The 21,493-nt window shown below is 36.0% G+C and overlaps 1 protein-coding gene across 1 annotated transcript in view; it reads left to right on the top strand.

The window, feature by feature from the left end:
* LOC124717048 (peroxidase-like) overlaps positions 1-21,493 on the top strand; it is a 117,137-nt gene that overhangs the window by 65,707 nt on the left and 29,937 nt on the right. The window contains exons 6-10 of the mRNA XM_047243722.1: positions 4,940-5,130; positions 7,841-8,036; positions 8,555-8,752; positions 11,850-11,997; positions 17,062-17,218. Coding sequence (XP_047099678.1) covers positions 4,940-5,130; positions 7,841-8,036; positions 8,555-8,752; positions 11,850-11,997; positions 17,062-17,218 — 890 coding nt within the window. The remainder of the gene's footprint in view (positions 1-4,939; positions 5,131-7,840; positions 8,037-8,554; positions 8,753-11,849; positions 11,998-17,061; positions 17,219-21,493) is intronic.

Here is a 21,493-nt window from a genome sequence, read left to right on the forward strand (position 1 = left end):
ATGAATGGAGCCATGAAGGACGTCATTTTGCCATCATTGATGATATAAAAACAGAATTGCTGAAGGAATGAACACAGTAACAAAAACTCTGTTCTAGAAGTGTTTCCTAGATTGGAAAAAATGCTGGCTCATGTGTATAATATCTGAGGGGACTACTTTAAATGGGACACATTTGATGTTGATGAATAAATAAAGACTCATTACGAGAAAAAAATTCTCGTTACTTTTTGATCACACCCTGTATGCTGTGATTAATCTAATCATGTGCTACTTTTACTCAACAAAACAGTATGTTAGTCTACTTTATACAATGATTTTATATATAGTCTCCCCTCTATAGAAAAAGTAGTTCATAACATCCTACTGAAATATCAATTTTCTGCATGACTGAAAGTATAAAATTATTTAATCATGCAGTCACAAACTACCATATTTTTTAATCTTTTGATATATAAAGATTTGTAATTCTCTAAATACAGATCCTTTTACTGTTTACTTCAGCTTCATATTTTGTCAAGCTCTGTCTGGATACCGGTATTAGAAAAACATATTTTGGATGACAATCTCTTGCACACAGCCATTATGTTAGTTACAAAAATCTAAGATTATGGCTAATGTTATCTGCCAACATAAGATTATGTAACATGAACACCACTTGTCTGGATCCACTTGTTCAGTGTAATACATCAACCTGTGAGACAAAGATGTCACAGCCAGCTCATGGTCACCTCATAGCCACCTCCATTCTTAGCAAATTACAAATATATTTCTTCACACAGACACTGAGTTGTTGTTGTTGAGGATGATGATGATGATCAATTTGACACCACATCGGTAACTTGCATGCCACTAACCTTACCCAGTAATTCTAGTGGAGAAAGGGGACCTACAGTTTTTACATGGACTCTGAATAGTGTGTTGTTCCTGGTGAATTCCACATCATTCAGAAGTAAAGGCTAAGTTACAGGAAAACTGAAATATTCAGTGATCTAAATGGAATTTGTTACTCCAACCTCTTGATTCCCAGCCAAGTATTTTGCTGTTAAACTGTAAGACCCGACATTTTGAGATTAATTTCATCAGCCAATCCCAGTCTGGAAATTCTGTAACTTCTAACAGAAACTATTTAAAATACATAAAGTAATGCAGTGATGTGAATGTTGGTCAGACAGAGTAATGAATACATCTACGCTGTCCAAACACAAGAGTGTCCCTATCTCTACACCGATAGCCTTCTCGCTCTTTCACTGTGAACCCTGAAGGTGAAGTAAGCAGCAATGATAGTGGCACAAACATGCTTCTCTGCTCAATGACAAAAATGGCCTGTAACCCAAACAAAGAATTATAATCATTTCATCAAACATGAACCATAATGCACAGACTTTTGTTGCCCACTGTGGCAATGATATTACAAAGGTGAGGCAAACCCTGGCCCAACTGGTACACCAGATCAGCTGTTTGTTTGGTTTAGCAGGCAGTCTGAGTGTGGATTTCAGTTGGTTTTTCCTACTTTTCATGGTAAGTGCCAGACTTATTCACAATCTTTGTCTCTGATACACAGCACACAAATATATGAATATCTGTACAAGTGGAAAAAACTAATACAGTTCACAGACTGAAAGTGCACACCCTTTATTCCCCTTGGGGCTACCAGCCACAGAATTGGAATAAAAAAAGTGTCTGATCACCGGTTGATCATGACCTATAGCTAGCAGACAATGCAATGGTGGGTCAGGCACTGAAGAAAAAGAACATGTATGGTAATAGCCCTCTCATGCTTACCTGAGGAACACCAGCAGTTGCTTATGAGTCTGAGAACATCTCAATAGTCAAGGATGATGTGTTGCCTTGTGCCCATTGCAGAGTCCTCAGTCATGCTATATAATCCACTGTCAACACATTTTTTTATATGGAGTGTTGAAGTGCTACTGAACCTAAACATTTTTTAAAGTCAAAAGTCAATGCTTCATACTGCTTATTCCCCACAGTGTGCAAAGTTATAACTTAATAGTGTTCTAATGTTCACTGCTCAACTACTGTTATAACGTCATTGTTTCAAGAAATTACACAGTTCATGACAGAGGTTTTCATAAACAATAAAGATAATGGTGAAAAACTGTTGCCTTTTATGAGTGCTATCCGGAGAGTAATAGACATTTTGGTCTATCATGGCTGTGAGCAGCACTACAGCTGCCTTCTTGGTGCCGTGAGGTTCCTACACTCAATACGCATCCAGCAATGGCAGCATGTGGTCTGTACCTACGCTACTTTTGCTTTCTGTGATGCAGTAAAATGTGCGCTGCAATGGAAAATCCCCCACTGGTGAGGTGCATTCTGTGATTAGTTTTTTTTTTTTTTTTTTTTTTTTTTTCAAAAAAACTGCAAACCAGTTGAAACTTATCATGACCTTTGTGATCTGTACAGAAGAGGAATAATGAGTGGAAGCTAAGTGAGGCAATGATGCAGTGATTTTAAAAATGACTGTACCAATAAGGACTGCAGTGGTGGGGTAGCCTTGTGACTGACAAACTGATGATGAAATCAATGTGTTAGGTGGGTTCTCAAAATCCTAATGGAAGACCACAGAAAACAGAGACTGGCTGCAGCACTGACGTTTCTCAAAGATTACGAGAAAAATGATAACTAAGTTACTGACCATATCATAACTGGGGATGAAGCATGAAAATTGTGAAACAAAAAGGCAGTTGATAGAACAGGGACACACAAATTCTCCCAAAACAACAAGGATATGTTTGCAAACGCTGTCAGCAAGAAAGATTATGGCTGCTGCATTTTGGGACTCTAAGGGGGTGATTCTCATTGATTTCCTCGAATGTGGCACAACAGTTAACTCAGAGAGTTATTACCAAACACTGACAATGTTAAGGTGGGCAGTACAAAACAAGGGTCTGGGAAATCTTAGCACAAAAGGTTTGTTTTTACACAAAAACACACATCTACACATGGCCAATCATACCAGAGAGCTTCTATGGGGTTTTGGATGGGAGGTGGGTGATCATTCACCATACAGTCCGAATTTGGCACCAAGTGTCTGCCACCTCTTCCCAGCATTGAAGACATGGCTCGCTACACAAAACGTTGATACTGATGCCCAACTGCATTCTGGTATAAATCAGTGGTTGCAATTGTGGGTGGCAAGTTTCAACAGAAATGGTGTTGAAAAACTTGTGCCATGGTATGATAAGTGCTTGGTGATTGAGTACAAAGTGCTTGGTGATTATGCAAAAAAAATGGCTTAAGCATGTACCTTTAAAATGTGTATAGTAAAATTTGGTTTAACCATATCATTAATTTTTTTATTTCAAAACATCTGTTACTTTATAGATACCCTTTGTTTTTATTCAATAATGAGCACATCCATGGATGATTGTCCAAAACCTTACATATTGAAATATTTATAGTTCATACAGACTATACATTTTCTGCCATGCATTTCTTATGCATAATTCTGACTGTAGACATTATAACTGTCTTATCAAGTTTTAACAAATTAAAGCTCATTGGGGGGATGAGAGGGGGGGGGGGGGGGTGCTTGTGAGGGAGAGTCCAAACTGATGAATCATGTAAAGATCATTACATGTTGTTACTGACAACAATGTGCAATTCCCACTCCACCTCATTCTATGTAGTATAAATTTTTATTTTTGAAGTATTTATACCAATACTTCAAAAATTTTGTAAGTAGTTTTACTTCATACAGTAATTTTAGTTAATAGCATAATTAACACAAATTTCCTTGTAACTCAGGATAGTTCATATGACTTTTTAACAACTGGTATTAATTAATCAGCTCCGACTTTATTGGAGTGTCATTGAAACAGTTTTCAGACAAAATAACACTCGCCAGTACCACGGTGGGTTCTTACCTTTAGTTCTGGATTGACTGACATGTTACAACAACACAAAAATATTACAACTTGAAAAAGATGAAATACTTAACTTTGCAACAATCCATGTCCACAAGAATATCATAAGTATTCATTACTGTTATTCAAAATTAATGCATGCCTTGATGTAGAACAAGATACTAGTCCCTTCTCACAGAGTACAACCAACTACAAACTTTTATGCTGATTTCTGGTTTGCTAGAGACACAGTGCTAACTGGCCTGAGTGGCACTGCATGTAAGCGTAAGTAAGCGAGCAGATGTGGTGACATATGGAAACTGTTCTGGGTGTGTCTACACCACTGTCTTACATTTTTCATTGCTTCTGGTAGCAACTAAGTTTACTTGTGGTTCCATCATAAGCTACCAACCTTGCTTCGCACCTCACTTTTTGGATGACATCACATTGTTACATTATTATCTTTTTATACAAAGAATCAGATCTTTCAATTAACATCACTTTAAGACTATTAGGTAAAATTAAAAGCATTTCTATTATCAGGATACCTAGTAATATAAGTTAGTATATAAATTAATGTTCCATCAAGAGTTTATTAGTGAGGTCAAAAATTTTCTAGTTCATGAAATTCTTAAATGTTAAATCTCAAGTGCTTCAGTAAAATGAAAATACCTCAGGAAAATTCACAACACCATAGGAATCATCAGATCATGAATTGCTGTCTGACTAATAAGGATTTGGAAAACATAGCCTGTGAAGTTATCCTGATATTTTTTTAAGAAATTGTTGTCTGAAATCAAATTTTAAAAGGAAAAAATATTATATTTCTTCACTGTAAGAGTGATACCAAAGGAACTGGACATGCTGTACTTTGGAATCTTCTAAATGGATGATAAGTATTGTTATGTGTATTTGTTCAGGAGACCACAATGGCAAACAATGGAGTTAACTGGGATTGCAATAATGATTACACTACCACTGTAGCAATTACTGGAATGTTATGTGTTGTATTAACACCACACAAATTTAATGTATTATAAATTTGATAAAATGTCTTACATTCTTAATTGCAGATGGGCTTGGGGTAGAATGTTGCTCATATAATGCATCTCGTCTCCCATGTAAGAACATCAGTGTTGGTTGTTACCCAGCTAGGATACCACGCAATGATGAGTACTATGCAGACAAAGGGGTGACATGTATGAGTGTTGCACGATCTATGAAGACTTACACTTTTGGAGGTATCTTAGGTCCAGCAGAGACAGTAAGTATTTAAGCATGTATTTGGCAAGAAACATTACTACTTTATGAGGACTGCAGTTTATTCATCATGTGATGAAAATCTGTAAAACATTTGGTTTGTGTACAGGAGACACATCAGAAATGTACATCATAGTAACAGTACTTTTTATGTTAATAATGACTAACACAATATTAAAATGCAATGTCAAACAATAAAAAGCTATATTTACTTAGTGGGGCAAGTAACCTGTCCCATTTTAATTACTATAAACATAATTAGAAATTATAAGCATAAAATTGTTTACTACTGAGGATCCGGAGAGTATACTCCGAGTTGGCATGTGGGACGCATAAAGCCTTCTTTGTTTATTGCATTGTATGTATGTGCAAAATGATAACAATTCCATAAACAGACATAGACAGGGCAGTTAATAGTTTTAGGTCTCTAAATAATGGTGACATGATTCTTTATGATGTACAAATCACATATTCTGAATGTTTTTTTTCTGTATCTGTAGTATCCACACTGTGTTACCCAAATTCTTCAAAAATCAATATTATGCTTAAGTACAGATTAAAAACAATTATTATATGTTACTTTTAATGTGTCCATGCCAATTAAAATTGATAATATATGCATCGCAAATGCAAAGCTGCTTACTTGTTTACCAAGTATGGCACTCCATGTATGCATGCTTCTCAGATACACTGATAAGTTAAAATATTATGACCACTGCCCACCACCAGATTAATGCCACCTGATGGAGTTGTGAACACAAGCTACAATAAGAAAAATACATAAGCAAACAAGAGACAAATGATGAATCATTGTAATGATGAAACAGACTGCAGATGAGGAATTTTTTGACATAATCAACTTCAACAAAATGCAGAGTGTTATGGCATGACATCTATGAATGAAATGGCAAAGCTGGTATGCTATTTGTGTGCTACTATAATGGGCATTTTGTGTTTCAGAGATGGACAAACACACCATTAAGAAGGTGATTTCATGTTTTGGCCCTTCTCTCAGTGTTTATAGCTAAATTAAATCCAAAGAATTTGATGGTCAGTCAGTTTTGACTGTTAGGAGTAATCTTAACTCAGTCACAATTTGACTGTTTGGTTCTGAATTGCACCATGTAGGTTTCAGGTGTATTCAGGTTCAACCTATTTCAGTGAGACCAAGTTTTTAAGCTACTGAGAATACTAATCATCAAGTCATGAAGTTTTTCTGCATCCTTATTTTCAACTAACACAGGATTATCATAAGCAAACAAAACTGATGAGAAGCTGATATCTACCAGAAAATCACACACAGAACAGAAACAAGACAAGGTCTGTTATGGAATCTAGAGACACAGAGTGGAACTGTGTTTACCAGTCAGACTAATAATTTTTCCTGATTTAGAGCGATGATAACTCTCTCTTTTCTGTCCCATAAGTTGGACTTCAGCTATGTGGAATACTGCCCCTAACTTGTTTATTTATTCTCCAAAAGCAAACAATTCATGTCAAAACTTCCCAGAAACACCACAAAAACACAATTGCCAATTACAGAATTAAAAGGCTTTGTGAAGTCACAGAAGATTCCTGTAACTTTGTTGCTCTTTTCTAATGTTTTACTATTTTCTCTAGAAAATTGATGGCTGCATCTATTTAGCTCATCCCTTCCTGAAAATCAAACTGTCAGTTAGAATAATGTCATACTTTGTAATGGAATTTTTGATTTGTAAAGCAGCAAATACCTCAGATATGTTTGATGTGGCTGAGAGGAAAGAGGTAGGTTGTTAATTTCCCATCCATTTTATCCCTTTCTTGCAATGAGTACTTCATTACCTGTAGGAAGCAGCCTTGATTCAAAGACTGGGCATGTCATTATGTTGTGTAATGCTTTGACAATTTTAGTGGGTATTTTTAATGGTAATTCTGTATTTTCTACACCCTTAATTGAAATTTTTAACAAATAGTCAAGGCCCTCAGAGTTCTCATCAAGATCAAAGAGAGTTACTTTATTGTGACACTCTGTTACAGGGATACAAGTTATCCCTTCATTTTTAAAGAAAACTTGCAGCACTCTGACATAGAGTTCAACATACAACAATGTTTCCCTCAAGCTCAATTTCTGAAATTCATTTGCAGATTTTAACACATAATTGTGATTTAACAGCTTACCACTTGATCTTCATATTATTTCCATATTTTAAAATTATTCTCTTACTTCCACTTGTTTTTCTGCCTTAACAACTCCTTCTAAATATAAGTATTTAAAGTATTATCAGAGTTTTGGTGTTATAGTTTTATTCTTGTGCCGATTCCTTTTCCATTCACTGTAAATCCACTTTAATTTATTTGGCACAAGGTTCTAGGTGGAAATGTTTCACTGAAGACATCTAGAATATTGTTAAAGAATTTGTCAAAATTTTGTTACTTAAGACATAATCACCAAGAAGTTTTTCTATCTTATTTAGCTTACTGCTGAAAATAAAACAAGTTTTCTTTATCAAAGGTCCTCTTCATGTGGGTTTTCCTAACTCAAATGTTCCTCCTTGTTCTGCTGCATTTTAATTAATATGCAGTATAGTCTGAGAGTCATAAACTGAAACAAAATTTACACATATGTTCATATACATAGTTAGTTACAATATTACAATATTGGTTACCAACTGGATGTTTCCTCTGGGACAGTTAGAGAAATTCAGACTGAAACCAATTATCACTATCTGTTTCAGATTAATTCTGAAAATCACCTTATTGACGCTTCTTTCACATATGGCCCTAGCCAGCAGCGAGCATATGAAATAAGAAAATTTAAAGGTGGGAAGCTTACTGAACAGGTCCTTCCTGATGGTAGAAAAGTGTTGCCACAAGTGTCTAACTCAATGGTATCTTGTAGCCTGCCGTCAAACGGAACATGCTTCATCGCAGGTACATAATTTTACATGTCATTTATTTTTATGGGGCACTTTTTGTATGTGAGGAAGTGTTGTTCAATGATACTTCTTTGTATGATAAAAGAACAGTATTGTAATGTCTATACAGAGTCTGGCTGCAGAGTAGGGCCATAGGGGCATGGAAAGAGGAGAGATTGAGAAAAAAATGTCATTGCATTAATAATTGAAATTTAGCACAAATGTTCTGTACTTTCTTATGTTGTGGGTAAAAACATAAGAACTGAATCAGATGGGAGTTTAGTTCAGACACAGATTTAGCCCAATACTTATTACACAGAGAAACTGCAGTTTCCTGTATGGATATGCAAATGAGTTTATGCCAGTATGTTTTTTCTACAGAATTTATGATATTTCAATCTTCTATCACTGAGTGAAACTCAGTGCAATAAATGAAAAACTGGAAAAAAAGTCTGACCTCGTTTCACAAGTTAAAATTGATTTTATCTTCACAGTGTCTTATTTAATCTTTGATATAAAATGTCACATGTTCAGGTGATGTGCGTGTGAACCAGAACACCCAACTGACGATTCTACAAAATTTGTATTTACGAGAACACAACAGGGTGGCTGACAAGCTGTCTTCCATGAACCAACACTGGGATGACGAGAAGACATACCAAGAGGCTCGCAGAATTGTTATTGCAGAACATGAACACATAACCTACACGGAATTCATTTCACAGATTCTGCGTAAGTACCCTTGTTAACCTGTTATACTGTAAGAGAATTAACTTATTATATTTCTCTGTTTTAACACACAAACTTCTGAGTCTCCGTTAATTCATGCATCGCATTCCCTAAACGCCATAATGAAGGAGGGCCATAGGGGTGTGAAATGAGACAAGTTATACATTAACAAGCAGAAGCAACCACTGCAGACTACATTTTTTTACATATACTAACAACCAGTTCCACTAATGCTAATGCACTTACAATGACAATGCCTTATATATACAGGCTGTCACAGAATGAATGGTCAGTATTTAAAGACATGGTGGTATGATCATTTGAAACAAAAATTTCATATTGGCATATAGCCTGTTCTGAATAGTTTCCAAGATAGAATGCATTCAATGCACATTGTTTTTTTTTTTTTTATTTTCTGTGTTATTCAATACATTGTCAGGTTTGCAAATATACACATGTACAACAGTTAGTAAACATTACAACATGTGTTTTACAAAGTATCAATTAAAAATAAATAGTTTAACATGTTTACATCTAAGCATTATCATACATTTCACACTATAGGTGTTGTACAGTTCACAATAAACATTTGAATATCAAGCATCAACTTCAATGCATTTGTGCAGTCTTGGGAGAACATGTTGTGTTGCTTGTCTGAGTGCTTTGCAACGTACATTATGTAACCAAGCAGTTCATCTCTTGTATTCACCTTTCATTTGTTCACCTCAGACTTCATCCAGTCCTACAAACAAAAACCTAATAGCATAAGGTCTTATGGTTTTGGTGACCAATTAATAGGTACTACCATACCAATCCATCAATTATGGTAAGTGCAGTTGAGATGTTCACTCAAATACATTGCAAACTGAGAAGGGATCCATCATATTAGAGGTACACTGCTGTCCACATGGCCAAAGGAACATTCAAAAGGTGTTAAATAAGTGAATTTTCCAAAAACTGCAAGTAGTTCTGTCCCATAAATTACTCTTCTAAAATGACTGGACCTACCAACAACACGTTACTGATCACCTTGCACTGAATATTGTTCAAAACGTGAAACTCGAATTTGATTCTCACTATAGTGTGTGAATTTTTCTGCAACCACCAATGATTACTACATGTGTTATTGATTCCATTCCATGTATATGTGACTTCATCAGTGAGTAGAATTGAAGAAAGCAAATGGCAATTGTCATTTACCTGGTGACAAAATAAGGTGTGTGGCATTTTCAACAACTTCAAGATTTAGGACACACTTATGTGAAATGGATGCAAGTTTTCCACATGTAATGATTACCATACATTTGTTCATGGGACATTGATATGTGCAGTAAGTCATCCTATGCTGATAGATGGACTACACAGCACCATTTCAACAATGTGTCACTGTTCCTGTACATGTTGTTTAACTACATGTTCAGATGAAAAAGAGATCTTGGAAGAATACCTATTTCATGCTAAGTGCTAAAAACTCTGGTAAATACCCTACAATCATGAATTCAACGTATCAGAAAGAACTCATGGTATTCTTTGACAGCAGCACAAGCACTACCATCACAGTAGCCATAAACATACACTGTAACTGAATATTCCTCATTATTGTAGATGTGTGATATTTTGCCCAGGATATGTACAAACGCAGTTAACCTATGTTTCTCTCTGAGACATTCTCAGTCCTTCACACTACTTCAATCAGGAAACTCTATGGAAAACGTGCATTCAGTGGGTAGTTCAATGGCAGAAGACATCCTGAGCAAAGAGGTTGAAAGCAATGAGCTAAGTTGGGCTAGAATAAAACTTCAAAAAGGTTGAGTGGATAAGACACATACATACAAGCTACCAGAACAAAATTAAATGTACATTAAATGTCTTCTGTCTCAGAAACTGTTCAGATTAGGGCATATGTCCATAAGTAGGTTTTTCTTTCAAATGAGCATTCCTGTCATACCATGAATACTGACAATTCCCCCTGTATATTAATTAGGATAGATTAACAAAAATAATCAATATTTCAAAATATAGTGTAAGTGGATAAATAAAAAATCTACTCACCAAGAGGTGCCAGGAGGAAATTTACAAGCTTTTGGAGACAGTGGCTTCTACTGTAGACATTTTCGAAAGGACTGAATGAAATATGTACACCCTAATATGTGCTTCTTTTTTGCCACTCCCACCACCTCTAACACACCCAACCCTTTTCTTTTGCCATGATGAATACCATCACACATTACATTTGATCCTTTTGAAGACATGTACAGAAGAAGAAGACAATGCTCTGAAAACTTGCAAATTTCTGTACCTCCACATGTGTTTTCTTCTGCTGCTGCTTTGTGAGTAGATTTTTTATGTATCAGATTATGATAGAATCAAATGAAACTAGTCGGATAGGGATGGGAAAAGGATAGTGGGCTGTGAAGTGAGCACCGTGTTATGGGATTAAAGGATGCATTACAGGAAGACTTCCCACCTGTGCAGGTCAGAAAATCTGGCATTAGTACTGACAAACCATTGGTGTTGGCTGTGAAGCAGTCTTTGAAGTTAAGCACACAGTGCTGTGCAGTATGTTTGGTATCTGGGTGGTCCAGCTGTCAACTGGCTACAGCTTAGGGTTGGTCATTTATGCAGGCAGAGAGCTTGGTTAACGGTCAAGTCCAAATAGAAACACATAAAGTGGTTGCAGCTAGCTTGGTTGACTATATGGCTGCTTTCACATGTGACCCTTTGGTGGGGTAGAAAATGCCAGTGACAGGACTGGAGTGGACGGTACAGGGAGAAAGTACAGGACAGGTCTTGCGTTGAGGTCCATTGCAGGGACATGACTCTCAGGGCAACAGGTTAATAGCAGGGCTGGAACAGGGACAGGTAAGGATAATGAACAGATTGTGTGGGTGTGGAAATAGACTGTGGGAGAGGTAGAGAGAATAGTGAGGAGGATACTCTTTACAGAACAAAGACTCGACACAACTACACTAAAGTATACCTGCCCCAATTTAAAATTTTATGATACCATCTTTTATTTGTTTATTTAAAAATATTTGAGTTTACCCCTTCTTTAATTTTAGGTGCTAATTCTGCAGCACTATTTATCTGTTGCTTACAGGTGATGACTTATTAGAGAAGTTCCATATAAAATCAAATCAAACTGGCTACAGCAACTGTTACAAGGAGGACTTGAAACCAGCTACACTTTCCGAGTTCACAGAGGCAGTTTACAGGATGTTCCATGGGATCGCTCAGAGTGACTTGCTGTAAGTGATACTTGATTCTAAAATTAACTCATAATGATTTCACACGAATTAAATGACACAGCGTAATAACAGTTTTTCCAAAACTGCATTCTGCAATTTCTGACATACTACATTAGAGATCTGTAAAAAGTATGAAAATCTGCTACAAGGCACTGTATGAGGAAACTGGGCTTCCATGTATTTGTAAGTGTACTGTTGCATCATCATACAAGTATAAATACTTAAAATGCTAGAATGCTACGATAAATGACATTTTACTGCAGAGAACTAAATATTTAAGAATATCAAGCAGGATTCAGACCAAGCCTTTCATATCCAGAGCAAATCTTAAACCTATAGTTAATCCTAAGACATCACAACATCTGTAGCAAAAATTTAGTCTGCACTTTAGTTGATTTCAAAAAAGCTATGACTCAGCTGATTATGAATCACTCTTCCAGATATTAAAAGAACAATGTCTAAACGTGAAAACACTTGTAATCATAAAAGAGACACTGAGAGATATAAAGTCCAAGGTTAAATTTATGGCAAAATGCCCACATCCTTTTGAAATCAAAATAGGAGATGGACAGTCACAGTTATTTTCCAACTCCGTTCTTGAGAAAGTGATACAAGAATGATGCAAACAGAAGTCAGATTTCAAAATTCATGAACCAGTCACTTCAGGCAGAGGAAAGTTATCTATAGATTGCCGAGCACTTGAAGACAATCTAACAGTATTACCTCATGACATCTCATCAGCCCAAAATCAGACTGAACTCTTGAAAGAAAATGCAGAAAAAGTCAGTTCCCAGATATGAAAAGACAGAGTACATGCTCTGCAACAAAGACACACCAAAATTCATGGAGACAAAATATGGCAAAATTAAATTAGTTCTGCGATTTGAATAGCTCAGTGAAACAATTGAGTGAAATGGAATTGAAAGAAAAGCAAATTAGATGCCAGAAGATGGAAACTGCATATTGAGTTACCCAAAATATTTTCAACAAGAAATGTATCACGAAACTCAGACATTACAATACAGTAATTAAACCAGGTGCCTCTATGGATCAGAAATGCTAATTCTGGTTAGGAAAACAGACACTGGAAACATTATAGACAAACAATACCAACTCCAAAGCACTCAGGAACTCTAACAATACACAAATATACATAGTGACATTTGAAAATGCAGGTTAAGATTCTATGGGCACATTAAAAGCATGAAGCCAGACAAACTTACAAAACAAACAGAAATTTTTTGACAGCAGGAGCAAAGCCAAAACTGACACAATGAAATGGGTTTGTGATATCCAGACTGATCTGAAATGAGTGGGAATCAATCCACAACATGTCCAACACTGTAAAATATTTAGGTCTGAAATTCACAAATGACATGTTGATCAAGAGGAGAAACTGAAGAAGAAGTCTGGAATGACATGATCATAAGAGAGGAAGGAAGCCCACAGGAAGGGAACGTGAAAGAAATATGGACACAAAGGAAGGCAAATGCTCACCTCTAGTCCTAATAGGCTTATTTTCAAATAATAATAACATTCAGAAAATATTTACATCATTATCATTAGCAGTATAATTTGTAGTTAGGGGCATAGGACACTTAGGAGTGTCTTGGAAGTCATGTGCAATCATAGTAATTCATAGTTGTTGCTGCCAATACAAAAGAAATTGTGCTCCAGATGTAAAATGAAATATTACAAAGCCAAATTAAGAATGCACCAAAGTATTCAAAAGCAAGTAATTTGTAGTATGTTGCAATAAGAACATTATGCCTTTAAAAGTGCACAGAAGTCTTTGCCATTTAAGCATTTCTTGAAGAATTAATTATCACTAAACTCTTAGGCTTTGGATTTAATGCTGTTGCAGAGCTTTTTTAAATAAAAAAAATTTAAAAAAAGGGGGGGAGGGGGGGCATGGGGTACACAATGTGGCAACTAAAGTTTTTCATCACTTACCTAGTGATGTAAAATATCTGAAGGACAGCAAAGCAAAATCTGATAACAAAGTGAAAACATTCCACCTCGACAACTCCTTCTATTCCAGAGAAGATTTTCTATTATTCTAATGTGCCAAACTTGACAGGTAGGAATGCTCATAAATTTTCAGCACATAACCATATTTCCTAGTTAATCTGAGATGTGAATGTAAAATGACTCACTCTGAGTCAATAAGATTTAGCACGTAAAATAATCCATCGCACATGAAACTAACTAACTAACTTTTAGTCCACGAGTGAAACAATAACACAAGGTGAACATCAAGGCTCTATCCTTGGTCACTTTCTCTTCCTTGTAACAAGAAAGACATTGCATATCCCACTAATCCTGATATAATAAGCTCTGCAAATGGTAATTCAGTTTTATTCTATGGTAGAGAGTGTAAGGAACTAGTGGTGTAGGAAAAGTAAAAAAATACAATGATCAGGGCCTCAAGGTGAATGTCACTAAATCTCACTTACTGAGATTTAAAGCAGATAGTTCACAATACAACTATATTAATTATGTATGTAAACGCTCAGTAACAAAATCTGATGGCAATAAATTTCTTGTATGTATGATGATACAAATTGTCGGTGGACAAACCACATTAACTCTGTATGTGGAAAAGTCAGTGGTGGCTTATATCTCCTTAACTACTTCACATAGACAATTGCTAGCCAAACATTAAAAATTTTAAAGGCTACCATGGAATAAATTACACCTTTTTTAATTAAGGGGTTGAAATATGGAGCTGTCCAGCTGATATTCACTCAAAAGAATATTTGTGTTACAGAAAAGTCGAATAAGATTTATTTGTAGGATCGCCCACAGAGATTCATGTTGTGAAGTACTTTTGCATGACAAGTACCTAACAACTTATCCTTTATACACATTTAAATTAGTTACATTTTTTATGAGTCAACCAACGAAATTATCAAGTGCAATGATGTATATGATCACAACACTAGGAGAAAATTTAACTATTTCTGGAAAAGAACAAGACTAAAAATAAAGCACTCCATCTGCAGGCCACGAGTGGTCTATCAGGACCATCTGACTGCCGTGTTATCCTCAGTGGAGGATGCGGATAGGAGGGGCGTGGGGTCAGCACACCGCTCTCCCGGGCGTTATGATGGTATTCTTGACCGAAGCCACTACTATTCGGTCGAGCAGCTCCTCATTTGGCGTCATGGGGCTGAGTGCACCCCAAAAACAATTTGTTTATTTATTTATTGTATTTTTTTTCATGGAGCCACCAACTGATTACTTTTGCAAATGCCACAGCAATTTTTGCATAAGTGACTAGATATTTGAGTATATGATACAAATATCAGGTTACTCAGTAAGACAATAGAATTTACAAGTTTTTTACAAAGAGAGAAGAGATACATTTTATACATGTATAAGTGATTACATATATGTAATACAAATATCAGTTTATTTAGCAAGACAAAAGAATTAATAAGTTTAGTATGAACAGAGAGCAGATACATTTTATATATGCGTAGGTGATTACATACACATAATACAAATGTCAGTGTACTAAGTAAGACAACACAATTGGATATTACATCATAATTATTACAAATATTCATATTTCACATAAGAAAATATACAAAGATTTCATTTCAGCTTAATGTTAATATTCACTTAAAAATTATAAGCACTTTTCCATCAAGAATGATTTCTGTTTCAATTTGAATTAGTTCTCTTTGTGATACCTTATAAAGGCCAGCAGTTTGTTTTACTATATGTGACTATTAAAGCATGGGCCATTGCTTTTAGTTTAGCTCCTAGTCAATAGTAGCATCCTTCCTTTCTTTTATTACAGTCATACATAATAGACTGCTTGAATGCTTTCTTCTGATGTCACAAAAAAATGTAATTGATTTGTAAAGCTACCAGTACAATGAGCAGACTTTGAGGTATTTATGATGTACAATTATTTCTGTGTGTGACCCTCTGTACCCTGTTCCACTGATGATCACGATTGCACTTTCTGCAGGGTTAATATTCCGTTCGTATGTATGTCAGTAGCACAGTCCCATATCTCTATCCCATAAATAATCTGTGCAAAAATTGTCCCATGATAAATTGTTTTTAATGTCTGATGGGAGAAGACTAATTAGCCTTAGTGCACTACTGATTTTATTACATGTGAAATTGATATCTTTTACCCCTCATAGGTTTTCATTTAGGTAAATACCTAGAAATTTAGTCTACAGTCTTCTGTTTCTGCTGCTTCAGTTCCACCTATATTACTGACAGATGTTTGGTGTGAATTTGCAAGTTTAAATGGTAATAACAGTTATTTGCAGATATTAATCTCCAAATCTCAATCCTGGAAATAAGCAATTATTTGACCTCAGTTATTTAACTCATCATTTTGTTTGCCAACAAATAACAATCATCTGCATAAGTTACCAACTGGGAGATGATGGGTGACTCTGCATCATTCATGGACACTAGGAAGAGGAAAGTGACTAAAATTAGGCCCTGGGGTACACCTTCTGTGGCTGCTTCATATCTGGACTGAAAGTTTGTAACCTTATCATTGAGTTTATGTCAGCTTTGTACATCACTTATGATTAACTATGTATATAGTCAGCACTTGCATGGATGCATGCAAAGAGGAAACTCATTAATGTTTTTACTTGGTTTAACCAACTACCAAACTCTCTAAGAAAGTGTATGGGGAACAATTTTAATGTCACATTAAAATTTTTCTGACAGGTAAATGTTTATATTCATTTACCAAATTTTAAGACTTTGAACAGTAACTTCAACTAGTAGCATATCAACTATTAAGTAATAAATGTATAAAACAAATGTAAGATATAACAACTTTAATATGTAACATATTTTGTAAGTGCAATTATTGTCACTTCTGACATGTGCAAAAGGCATTATTGTATGGCTCCATGCAAAAAATATAAATAAAGAGATAAAAACTGAACAAATATTGTGCAAGCCCTCTTACAGCAGCTGCTACCAAAATCTAAATCCATTTCCTTTTCGAAGAAACAGTCCATGTATACATTCACTTTTCTTTTTAATGAGATAAACTAATTAAATCACATTTTACAGTATGTACAAAGATATAGGATGTCCAGTTGGAAAAATAAAAATAAACAGATGGTTCGATAAACCAGAAATCCTCATTCAGGGTAATAACTTGGATCAGCTGACCTTGGGCCTCACACAGCAGCCTGCCACAAAGGATGACAAATACACAGTCTATGAGGTAAGACAATTTTTTACAAACTTTTGTCATACTTAATGCAGTTGTTCTATAAGCAGATTTGAAATATTAAATTTCACAGCTTGATCCTGAATCAATTGTAAATTGTTTGCTGCTGGAATTTGGCTGCCACACACTCACTTTTTGCATAGCATACTCCTCTTTTAATTTTTGTTTCTCAGGTCTGAATATTCTGCATGATATCATCTTGATTTCACAACTGAATAACAAATTAAAGTAAAGTCAACACATGTTCAAACTAATCATTAAGCTTAATTCAGCATATAAAGGTTTTCAGTATGTAACAGCTTGCAACTTTCAAATATTGAAAAAAATGCACTTTTAATTGCTTGCACCTAAATTGCTAATTATTTATTGGTTGACAAGTTTCAGGCTTTCCCTATTTTCATCAGCCACATATTTTGTATTAGGTATATATTTTGTGAGGATAGTTCTATTTATGTCATCACATTTTAGATGTAGCTCAGATCTTTATTAACTAGCATGACCTGAGGTATGTGACAGTGATATTTCACAATACAATGGAGAATTCATTCTTATTGGAATTCACCATGTGTCATGCTGGCTTATTTGTCGTAGGTGTTATTGTAAATTTGACAGATGTCAATGCAATTCATTATGAGTCAAATTTACAATAATACTTATGAAAAATAAGCCAGCATGAGATGCAGTTAATTCCAATGAGAACAAATTATCCATTGCAGATGAAATATCTTTGCCACATGGATCAGGATCGTACTGGATACTAAATATTTGAGCTACAACATCCAAAGCGTGATGGCATACAATGATGATGGCGTGTGACGAGGGCCTCCCGTTGGGTAGGCCGCTCGCCTGGTGCAAGTCTTTCGATTTGACGCCACTTCAGCGACTTGCGTGTCGATGGAGATGAGATGATGATGATTGGGACAACACAACACCCAGTCCCTGAGCAGAGAAAATCTCCGACCCAGCCGGGAGTCGAACCCGGGCCCTTAGGATTGACAGTCTGTCGCGCTGACCACTCATCTACCAGGGGTGGACCGTGATGGCATAAATTGCCCACAACAAGTACATGGCTTGTGAAAATGGGCAGAGCCTGAAACTAGTCAGCCAATAAATAATTAGAAGCTTTGGTATAAAAATTGAAAAATGTTTTTCCTTCAGTTAGTTCAGCATGTTTTACACACTGTATTGATTGTATGGATATTGCCACATGTTACATACTTTCACACCCTACTGTTATGGAATTATATTCGGAGGTAGTACAGCTAAAGTAAATAAAGTATTTATTAAGTAGAAGCAAGTACAAAGAATATGGTGTAGAGTGGATGACTACGTACATTGCAGAGGTCTCTTTAAGGATGCTGGAATTCTGACACTCACTTCCCAGTACATTTGCCATCAATGCTTTTTGTTGCAGATAATACAAGTTTGTTTCACCTGAACTGTGATTTACACAAACCCAGTAACACACCCAAAAATAAACTTCATGTGTAGTATTTAGAGTATAGTTTGTAACAGAGCAAGGTGGAATTATCTTGCTTGTTCTTATACCACACCTGGTGTCAATATTCTTAAGTTTTCCTTTCTGATCTGTTTGTTTCATAATACACAATGGGTGTAACTAAATTCCATTTACAAAACTTTGAGGACTTGAAGTGAGGAGCAAGGTGATTAAGTTAAGCATAGAAACTCCTGTCTGGAAACATGCTATTTTCCCATTACACAAAAAATACCACAGTACACATTGCTCTCTGACTCCAGTTTCTTGTTGCCTGAGTTCATTTACAAGCAGGGCTCAATGTAGCAACCATCAACATCAAAACAGATACAGTATCTTTGTACCGTGTTGTGGAACATGTGAGTGCCAGTCCTTGGTCCTCCAGTGTCTGTAACAGTCGTAACTAACCCTAGTAGGTCTTCCCCATAAACCACAGGGATCTTGTAAATCAAGCATTTCATGTGAGCCCAGAGCCAGTAGTTTATCAGGTTCACATTGGGAGAATGTCCAGGCCAAGCAGTCAGCCCACAGTGACCTATCCACTTTGGCCCCATGATTTAGGACAGCATGTGTAAAATGAGGTCCAGGCAGGTCACAAACACAACTGAATGCCGTGTAAGCAAACCTGTAGTGAGCATGGATCTGAATGTCTGTTGTGGTATTTTACATGTAGTGGGGACAATAGTACATTTGTGGACATAAGTTCCTATGATAAACTTAATTGTCATGGTCTCCACTACAATTCCTCAATATCTATAAAGGGAAATTAGTTGCACTATGTATACCTAGTGATGCAATATTACCTGTTTTTACTGGGAGCCACCCATTTTTGACACCGTTCCATGATCCCCATTCAGTTTTTTGAATTGTTTTGCTAAACTACCCATTTTAGTTCACAACAAAAACACATTATTTATTTTTCAGTTCAGTACAATTCTTGTCATATTCTTCATAATACTGGGAAGGCTACCTCTGACATTTTGACTTGGATGTGGAGGCATTCATACATAAAGCATTTTCATATTTTTCAATCTGCACTGTAAGAGCTCAGAAGTTAATGAATCGCTCTGAGTTTGTGGGAACAGAATATGAGGTTTTGTCTCACTGCTAATAAGATGGTGTCACTAGCATATGCAGATATATGACTGTCTAAAAATTTATTTCTTATCTGAACAAACCTGTCCTGTAACTATTAGGCTCTTTTTAGAATACACATTGGCACAGTGCTACTTATGGTTTGTACATGGCATAATGAGCTTCATGCATAAAGAAATTCTACACATTGAAGGTGAGAACAAAACTCTATCCAATCACAAACAATTGTGGCCCAGTGATGTGGCACATTATCATCCTTCAAAATTCCATCATTGTTTGACTGCATTTTCAGTAAGAGATTGCTTCAGTTGGACCAGAAGACCCAGTCCATTCCATGTAAACACAATCCATTCCATTATGGAGCTACCACAAGCTTGAAAACTTCCTTGCAGAAAAGTTGGACCCATGACTTTGTGGTGTCAAACCCTACCATCAGCTCTCCCATTCCACAGTTTTCCAGTCCTCTGGGGTCCAACTGATATGGTCATGAAGCCAGGAGATGCTCTGCAGCTGACATTGTGCTATTCGCAAAGGCACTCGAGTCAGTTGCCTGTGGCCATAGCCCATTAATGCCAAATTTCACCAGACTGTCCAAATGGATATGATTATTGTTATGTTCCACATTGGTTTCTGTGATTATTTCACTGTGTTCCTAGTTTCTTAGCAACTCTATGTAAACGCTGCTGCTCTTGGCCGTTAAGTGGAGGCTGTCAGCCACTACATTGTGATGAGAGGTAATGCCTGAAATTTGGTATTCTCAGCAAACTCCTGACATTGTGGATCTCAGAATATTCAATTCCCTAATGATTTCCAAAATGGAATGTCCAATATTTTTAGCTCCAACTACCATTCCTCATTCAGAGTCCGTTAATTTCAGTCTCATGGTAATAATCGCATCAGAAACCTTTTCATGTGAATCACCTGAGTACAAATGTCAGCTCCACCAATGTACTGCCCTTTTATACCTCGTGTATGTGATACTACCTCCATCTGTATATGTGCTCATCATTGTAACACGACTTTTGTAACCTCAGAGCAAAGCTGTCGTTGATCGTACTGTACAAAATGAAAAATGCAACATGTGTTCAGTACTACAACAGAATTATCTTTAAAAAAGATTTACTGAAAAGGTCCAAGCAAATAAAAAGTATGTGAAATAAATCACATTATCTGAATTTCCCCAGTTTTTGGACATTAAAGTATGGTAATTCAATGTACCAGGTGTACCGGTATGAAATGAGTGTTAAGATACAAATGTGTCGATAGGGAACATTTGTTGTGAACAAGCCTTAATTTTTTTTTTGTTTGGTTGGTATGTCATCTGTCAAAGATATTCAGTCTACATCAAGTCATGGAACAAACAACATCATGTGTTTTCATTTTGTTAACAATGTCGAATTTTGTACCAGAAAGTGATGATTTGGGGAAAGCATTAATTTTTTGTTTTCATTTGAATAGAAGTGCTGCAGAGTTGCATTGAATGCTTGTCAAGGCATATGGTGATCATGCTCTATCAGAAGCAACATGCAAAAGATGGTTTCAACAGTTCAGAAATAATGATTTTGATGTAAGAAATGACGAACGTGGAAGGCAATATTGGATGAAGATGATACTTTGAGTCAGAAGAAAATGGTAGCAATGCTAAATGTTGCACAATAAACAATTTCTGACCGTTTGAA

The sequence above is a fragment of the Schistocerca piceifrons genome, chromosome 9 (assembly GCF_021461385.2).
Source record: "Schistocerca piceifrons isolate TAMUIC-IGC-003096 chromosome 9, iqSchPice1.1, whole genome shotgun sequence".
Taxonomy (NCBI): domain Eukaryota; kingdom Metazoa; phylum Arthropoda; class Insecta; order Orthoptera; family Acrididae; genus Schistocerca; species Schistocerca piceifrons.